The 9,244-nt window shown below is 27.4% G+C and overlaps 1 protein-coding gene across 1 annotated transcript; it reads right to left on the reverse strand.

Moving 5' to 3' along the window:
• Positions 1–403: 403 nt before the first annotated feature.
• LOC143620465 (basic helix-loop-helix protein 80-like) lies at positions 404–2,386 on the reverse strand. The gene is made up of 7 exons (XM_077092161.1): positions 2,126–2,386; positions 1,837–2,004; positions 1,130–1,195; positions 975–1,043; positions 806–892; positions 621–689; positions 404–493 (listed from the first exon to the last, which is right to left on the reverse strand). Exons 1-7 carry the CDS (start codon positions 2,384–2,386, stop codon positions 404–406), a joined length of 810 nt encoding a protein of 269 aa, XP_076948276.1.
• Positions 2,387–9,244: the final 6,858 nt, after the last annotated feature.

The following is a 9,244-nucleotide window of genomic DNA, read 5'->3' on the forward strand; positions in this document are numbered from 1 at the left end:
CATTACATGTGTATATACCATACACATTTATACATATATTTATATATATACGTCGACATGATATTATGCTAGTCATCTTTTTCTTCATCTTCAATTAATTTGGTCAACACTCTGCATGCATTTTATAAGGGCATAATTAATTCACACGTTTATAAATAATTTTTTATGTGTGTATGTTAGCTAGGACTAGCTATGCATATGTGTAACATGCTGCATACATACATACATGTTTATACATGCAGGCATGCATTCATATAGATTGGGGCAGTGTGGGCATCTGATCTGATCCTAGCTATAATATTCTAATTATTTATTATATATCTATGACCTCTATCCTTCAAGTATTAAGATATTTTAAGAAATATTCATTAGGTAATGATTACCTGGGGTTTTGTACGAGAAACTAATAAAATGTTATGCCATTGATGACAGCAAAAAGATCGTCAAGTTCTTGTCTTTGTTCATCCAAATCCCATAATGTTTCTTCATTATTCTGGAATATAGTTTCTTTTTATTAAAACATAATTCACATGCTTTATATAAAAAAAAAAGCATCTAATTAAATATTTTCTTATTTCCTTTTTATTTTTTACTATTCATAGTTCACAACATATACATACCTGGGAAATCATGCATGGCATCTGCTGTTCTTGAAATGAGAGCAGATGTTGCTGTATGTTGGTCATATTCTGCATATTATTTCAAACATAATAAAAAATGAACTTTAATTAGAATATATTTAAGGAATAAGGAGTTTAAATAATTTGTGACGTTACTAGTTGCTAATTAAGTAAGTAATATATACCTGATCATGAGGGTTATGCATGCATCCCTCATATTCTGCTCCATAATCATACATGGGACTTATAGAAGCAAGCTTCAAAGACAGGATCTGAAAATGTGATTCATTTAATATTTAGTTTACGTGTTAAAACTATTGTTGGAAAAAAATCTAGAAACTATTTATAACTAGCCTGAATTTGATTTTGTAGGGAATGGACATAGTTAATTACTTCCTCCAACATAAGAGCCTTTCCTGTTATCTGCTTTTGAATAAATATTTAGTATTTATTTTCAAATTAATAAGTTAACTAAACATAAAAGTAAAACAATCAATCAATTCACTTGCCTTATCACATCCAGGAACAGTGGATTGCAAAGCCTTCATCTTCTCACTTATCTTCTCTCTTCTCACCTAAATTAATGCAGCGTATATAAAAACAACAACCATACCCAGTATAAATCTCACCAATAGCAAAACTGTTAGTAGAGTCTGGAAAGGGTGGGATGTAGGCAAACCGTACCTCCATCCCAAGGGATAGAGAGGTTGCTTCCAGAGAGACCCCCGGCTCAAAAACCATATGCATGAGATCAATAATAATAGTGATATTAGTATAATAGTGATACTAAATATGGAAAATTAATAATAGTGATATTAGCGCTTAATACTAAATATGTGTTATAAATACTAATTTGAGGATAAGGTATTATAGTAAATATTAAACAAATTGTAAATGCATATGGGACCAGTTGAATATAAATGGAAAAGGCAGAAATTACAAAGTTATACATGAAATATGAAAGCAAATGAAGCACACAAATAGAGTGATTCAGAGTGCATGCTTTTTTCTTGAAAACTTGGGCCTTTTAGGTAGTGTTGTGTTGTTTTATGTAAAACTTAATAATTATTCGTTGTCTCACTTTTTATGTCACACTTTTGTATAACTGTGTAGCGTTGTAGTGTAGCATATATGTTATATTTTTAACAACCCCCGAATACAGTTAAGACAAAAGAGAAGGCAGAAAAAGTGAGAAAATTATAGGGATGAAGAATACCCTTTCAGCAAGACTGTGGCTATCAGTGGCTTCACCTCTCCTTGCTCTAACATGAATGTACCCAATTTGCTTCTCTGCTCTAGAACCTATCATTTTCTTCTTACTTTCTTGATCATCATTGCTTTTATTTTGCCTCCTCCGCCTTTTGCAAATGGTTTTTGCCTTAATCTGTAAATAATAAAAACAACCCAAGATAATTAGGGTATATGTTAATTATATCTAACCATGGGATGGCAAACTTTCTATCTAAAAGAGATTATATGGTGGATAAATTAAGTTAGCTGATTACATTGGTTTGAGCACAAGGCATCTTCATTTCAGACTGGTGATCATGAACAACCGACATTGACATTGAAGAATCCAAGATTTGTGAACCAATGAAAGCCTGATTTGCATAACCAGTGCTCTTTACTTCAATTGAGCTAGTGGGAACAACTTGTTCATAGGGTTGGTGGAACTGATCAAAGAAACCAGTGGTGATCATGGGGTCTGAGAAAGAAGGAGACTGATCAAGAAGAAAAGGGTGGTAGTTGAATGGAGAAGTTTCCATTGGTGGTCTGTGGTTGAAAGATGGAGAATTTAAGATGAAAATGTGGAATGACGGCAATCTTGGAAGTTCAAGTATTTATAAACATGGGAGTGGCAGAGGGGATAATATGGACTGAGACTGAAGGCAATTTAGGCGGCTCATTTTATCTCATCCAAGTTAAATTATATATATATATATATATATATATATATATATATATATATATATATATATATATAGGGGATGGATCATGCGAGAAGTGATATTATAGCGAGAAGTCGATCTCATCTATTGATTATCCCTAATTTGTTTTATGCATTAATTCCTCTAATTACTCCTAAAATATTCTTCACATTAATTATTGTAGAAAGTTACAAATTTGAATTATCTATTACATATATATAAAAAAATGTATATGTAGGTGAATTGTATTAAATTGATCACCTACACAAGTAACACAATAATCTATACATAGTTCATATGCAATTATACAAATTGTTAGTTATTTTTATTTTTATCAAAATATAATTCGTATTTACCAACACAACTTATTTTCTCCTACACTAATTTTGTTTCTTTTATTTTTCAACAACACATAACTAATATTTACCTACACATATATCGTATTCACCTACACAGTTTACTAGTTTATTTTATTTTCACCTACATATAAATAATATTCATCTACACGTAACTCGTATTTGCCTACACATAAAAGATAAATTATAAAATAATTAAAATTATAAAAAAATATGATGTGTTCCTACATTAAGAATATTTTACAAGTTTAGATTAATATTATTAATTGTATGTGATATCATGAACAATGTTTGTTTGTGTAGGTTAATATTCTGATATGTGTAGGTAAATACAAATGGGTAGGCTATAACATAAAGTAAATTTGTATATGTAGGTTATTCTTGTGATTCATGTAGGTTAACATGAACTAGTTATGTGCATGTATAAAAATTATGATCTGTGTAGGTGATAACATGAACTAGTTTTTGTATGTGTAGGTTAATATTATGATTTGTGTAGGTATTTGTTTTTATGATGGTTAATATATTGATATTTTTTATAGTATGAGCATGATGGTTTTGTATTATAAATTATTTAAAGATTAAATCAAATTAAAAAATAAAAATAAATGTATAATCATTTGTATCTTAACATTAATTAGTATTAATTACCGAAAGAAACTCCTAAACTCTTTACTAATACACTTTTACAATTAAATATATCCGAAATTAGAAAGAAAACTTATGATTGGTCAGAATCTCTTCTCACACTAAAAACACTTCTGAAATGAACCCAATCATATATATATAAGGGTTCAAATAAGAATAAAGAGTTTCCTAGGAATTGTAACAACCAATAGATTTTTGATATTTGGCATTAAAACATATGGCAAAAGAATAATTTTAGGAAACTATGTTGGTTTTTGGTAATTTTAAATCTCAGCCATTGATTGATCCAATGACTATGATTTATTCCTAGTCTTCTTAGAAAACTATCTCTTTTTATTTTAACTCACCCCTATATATATATATATATATAGGCAAAGTATAGAATGAAAACTCACTTGAGTTATGAAAACCCTGTGTAACATCGTTTTTTTTGTTACATGTAATACATGTTGTTACATTTAATACAAAACATCGAAAACATAAAAAAAATGTTTTGCTATTTTTTTACATTTCTTATTAATTTTTATATATGTTTTCACGAGAGAGAAAATGTAAATTAACTTTTAAATTTTTTTATTAACTTTAATTATGGAAAGTATATATATATAGGGTAAAGTTAAAATAAAAAATCATTTAGTTATGAAAACTCTAGAAACTTATTCTCAACCACATGTTTTTAATTAAAGTTTATATCATATGGTCCACAATTAAAGTGAATAGAAAATGTAAATATAAATATACATTTTCTCTCTCCTGAAAACATATATAAAAATTAGTAAAAAAATGTTAAAAAATAACAAAACAAATATTTTTTTAGTTTTCGATGTTTTGTATTAAATGTTACAACATATATTACGTGTGTAAAAAACAATATATATATACAAGGAAAGTATAGAATGAAAACCCACTTGAGTTGTGAAAAACCCTATGTAACATCGTTTGTTTATTTATTTTTTTACACACGTAATATATGTTGTAACATATAATACAAAACATTGAAAACTAAAAAAAAATTTGTTTTGCTATTTTTTTAACATTTCTTTACTAATTCTTTTATATGTTTTCAGGAGAAAGAAAATGTTATATTCATATTATTCACTTTAATTGTGAACCATTAGATTTAAACTTTAATTAAAAACATGTGGTTGAGAATGTGTTTTTAGAGTTTTTACAACTCAAGTGAGTTTTTATTTTAACCTTACCATATATATATATATATATATATATATATATATATATGTATGTATGGTAAAGTTAAAATATAAAGGACAATGAAAATGGTGAGAAGAAATCTAATCCATTAATTGATCTTTGATTTGAATTGTGGAGATTAATTTAAAAAAATAAATTGATGAAAAGGACATAAAGATAATAACCCACTTTTGTTGACTTTCTATTTCCACATACAAGGCATATGTCAATTCCCCCACAATTTTAAAACGTCGATAGCTTTTTCATGCAACATTATGTTTTAAAATTTTTTTCACCATAATAACAAGCGTTTTTTTTATCTTCAATATAAGTATCATATTGTTATATAAAAATTAAAAAAAATAGTGGGTTTTTATATTGTGTTATTGGTTCTTCATTATGAGTTTTAATTGGGTTTTTCTATTCATTGTGTTAAGATTTTGGTAATTGTGTTATCAATTGATACACATATTAAAGATAACAATTAAAATAAAGATTACGTCATTATGTCTTTGTGCTCATCATTTGTCTTTCTACTTATCATTGTGTTTTAGTCATTGTGTATTACGTTCATGTCATTGTGTAGTATGTAGTTTCCATTGTGTTTTACGTTTCAGGTCATTGTGTTATATGTATTCACCATTGTGTTTTACATTTCAGATCATTGTCTTATACGTATTCATCATTGTGTATTATGTTTCATGTAATTGTGTAATATGTATTCATCATTGTGTTTTATGTATTAGATAATTTGTTGTTATTTTATCATTATATTTACGTATTATTATTACACAACCGTATTATTAGCGTTTAAAAAAACACAATGATGATTGAAAGACACAATGACGAAAAAAACACAATAACAAACAGAAAGACACAATGACGAAAAGACACAATGACACAATGACAATTTTTTTTATATAACAAAGTTATACTTATATTAAAGATAAAAAAACGCTTATTATTATGGTGATTTTTGTTTTAAAAACTAATATCATATGAAAAGGCTATAGACGTTTTAAAATGATGGGGGAATTGACATGTGACTTGCATGCGGAAAAAGAAAATATGTACTATTAATTTTATACTCTTTTACCTTTGGTCCCACTTGATACATGTCAATCAATTATAACTTTCTCACGCTTCTCATTTTTGTTAGCCTTTATACAATAACTCAACCTTATATATATTAAATATATAAAGGAGATCAAAAGAGAACTCCTTTTTAGAGAGAGAAATAAAAAACTAGTAAACAAATATTTTTAATTTAATTAAAATATATATTTTTAATTTTTTTTCTTTCATCCTTCTTATATGTTGCTATTCTTCACTAGAAAAATATATAAAAATTAAAAAATTAAAAAAATACTAAAAAAACTCGTTGTAGTGCACATATGCAATACATCGACTTTCTTAATTGCATATGTGCACTAGTATTTATTTTGATATGTGTAATAGTGTTGAATATCATATATGCAATTGTTTGTATTGTATTAGTGCAATAGTCTTATATTATATACAAAAATAAAAAAAATTGATATAGTGTATATGTGTATTGGTGTTGTATTATGTATATGCGATAGTGTGTATTGCATATAATTACTATTGTTGTATTTACATATATTCAATAGTGTGTATTTTATAATGAAATTGTGTTGTATTATATACAATAAAACACTATTGTAAATATACAATACACACAGTGGCGAAGCTTGGACGAGTTCATCGAGGGGGCCGAACTCAAAATATATTAAAAATTCATAAACGTGGGGGACCGACCTCAAATTTTAAGTCAAAAATGGGTAAATTTACACTACGTATAAAATTTTTTGAGCTAAAACAGGTAAATTTACATCCCTGCGTAAAAAAACAGGGGGGCCCGGGCCAACCCCGGCCGTAACTAAGCTTCCCCCCTGAATACACATTAGTGCAAGTATGCACTAAATCGGCCGTATTTTAAAAACAATATCATCTTATTAGAAGTAGGAAAAAAATCACAAAATATATTTTTAAAAAAGTTAAAAATAATTTTGTATTAGTTCTGTAGTTCTCTCGCTACAGAGGAGTTCTCTATAAGTATAAAAATATTATCAGAACAAGAAATTTTAGTGTTTTTAATGACCTAGAGTGTTATACGGGGCCTGCTTTAATAGGTTTCTTAAAGTCACATCAACAATTGAGGTTTTCAAAAAAGCTAAGGTAGTGTTTGTTATGAAGTAATGGAATGTGAAATATAATAAATCATTCCAAAGAAATGAAAAAAAGCATGTTTGGTTACCATGTATGAATGGAATTGATCATTCCATATGAAATGAAACTCCTTCCATTTTTAGGATTTTCATTTCTTTGGATATAAGTGTTTTTTTTTCATTCCTTTAAGGAATGAAAAAGTCAAAAGAGTCAACAATCATTATTACTATTGTAAAGTTATAATTATATTATAATATTTGTTATTTTTCAATTATAGTTATTATATTATTATATAAGCATCATTATTGTTTTGCATATTATAATATAACTATTATTAAATTGGAACTATTACTACATTATCAATATATATACATTTTATAAATTTAATGAGTTAACATTCACAACGCATATACGGTTTAATGATCTCGTTACAGTACGAGGGTCCTAAAAATAGCTATTATGAATATTCATTTATTATTAATATTATTTATTTTTATTTTTATTTATTTTTTATTATTTTTACTAATAAAAATATTAATAATAATAAAGTGATTAATCATTCCATTCTTAAATGGTAACCAAACATGACAATGGAATGGTAATGATCCATTTCATTCCTTTGTCCATTCCATTCCCACATCTATTCCATTACCCCGTACCAAACATACCCTAAAGTTATTGTGAGTTCGCTAAAAGAAAATACATTCAAATTTAGGGCTCTTAAAGTATTCTCATCCAACCCCTCATTTTATGTGAGTGGTGTTTTTATAATTTAGACGGTGATTTTGGGTTTTGTGAGTGAAAAATTTTTATATTTTAGAAAAATCAGTGATTTTTCTGTATATTTGAAAAGTTACTGTTCACCCCCTATAACTTTTAATATTTTTTGAAAGTGGTTGTGAGTGAGAGAAAGAGAAAAGTTAATGATAAAGATATAAAAAAGTATTATTTAATTGAAATTGAGAGAGAAAATATAGTGAGTATTATTGTAATTTTTTGTTTAGAGATAGAGGGTTGGATGAGAATGCTTTTATGTATATATTTCCTGAATCAGGATTAATCATCGCCAATAAGTTAAGGATGAAATTATTAAAATCCAATTTTCCTATTTTAAATATATAATTTTTTTAAAAGTTGTATTTCTTCAAATAAATATAAACCATCAATATATATATATATAATCAATTGTCATGTTTTAACGAATTCTATAGCTTACTAAATATAACGCCATGTGTTATGTGGTTGAATAAAATAAAAATCAAATAGTCAGTAATTTAGATACTTTTCAAATATCCGAATAATAAATTTTATTAATTGTATGATTATTAGGGTTGTCATTATTACTCGAAACCTGAAACCCAACCCGAAAAAACTCGTACCCGAACCCGAACTAACCCGACTCGAAGAACCCGAACCCGAGAAAAGACTAGCCCGAACCCGAACCGAAGTAATTCGGGTTGGTTCTCGGGTTTGATGTATAAGTTTCGGGTCAACTCAAAAACCCGAATAAACTTTTTATTTTGAAATTAAATATATTTTTAGGTATGATAGGGTAAGTTTTAGCCACTAAAGTTATCAGAATATGGCTCTAATCGTCTGTTGTCATTCTAACTATTATGGATCGATTGTTTATTATTAATTTATGTTTTCCGTTTATTACGAATAGCAACCGTAATCGAACAACCAAATCACACCCGATTGAATATGGTTATGGTTTGAGTTAGATGTACTCTTCTTTTGAATCGTTTTATCAAGTTATGTTGGTTTATTATTTGATTATTTGCGTTATAAGTAACTAAGAATATGATGTTTTATTTTTTTTTTGTTTTTGTGTTTTTTTCTAGAATACTCGAAACCTGATTAATCTAACCCAAAAAAACCCGAACCCGAATTACCCGAACCTGAAAAACCCGTGAAAGATTTGGGTTGGATTTCGGGTCAAGATTTAAAACTTTGAAACCTGAAGAACCCGACCCGAAAACCAAAAAACGAACCCGAAGAACACCCTTAATGATTATGAGTTCAAGACATGAATACTTTTCAAGTTTGTAAATATGAATGCATTTAATCCATTTATAAGCAAAATAGAGAGAATATGACATGATCACAAAACTTATCAAATTATTTACAATATATATATATATATATTGAATATGAACTTCTTTTAATCTTTGTTGTCTTTGGGACTTGAACCTAAAATCTTCTCTTTTCAAACCGAGGTGTTTAAAGGCTTTGACTTTTCCAATAGACCACCATCCCATTGATAAACTTTTTTCAATAATTAAAGACAATCTTAATTTTAACATTTTTT

The sequence above is a fragment of the Bidens hawaiensis genome, unplaced genomic scaffold (genome assembly GCF_021521415.1).
Source record: "Bidens hawaiensis isolate Kalapana, Puna unplaced genomic scaffold, B.hawaiensis_p1.1 tig00002572_1, whole genome shotgun sequence".
NCBI classification, from domain to species: Eukaryota; Viridiplantae; Streptophyta; class Magnoliopsida; order Asterales; family Asteraceae; genus Bidens; species Bidens hawaiensis.

Bases quoted from the DNA above. Each gene is read 5' to 3' on its own strand.
- LOC143620465 (XM_077092161.1), bottom strand. From the start codon at position 2,386: ATGGAAACTTCTCCATTCAACTACCACCCTTTTCTTCTTGATCAGTCT. The intron at 2,005-2,125 runs GTAATCAGCTAA...TATTATTTACAG, and splicing joins TGCCTTGTGCTCAAACCAAT to ATTAAGGCAAAAACCATTTG. The intron at 893-974 runs GCTAGTTATAAA...TCACATTTTCAG, and splicing joins CCCTACAAAATCAAATTCAG to ATCCTGTCTTTGAAGCTTGC.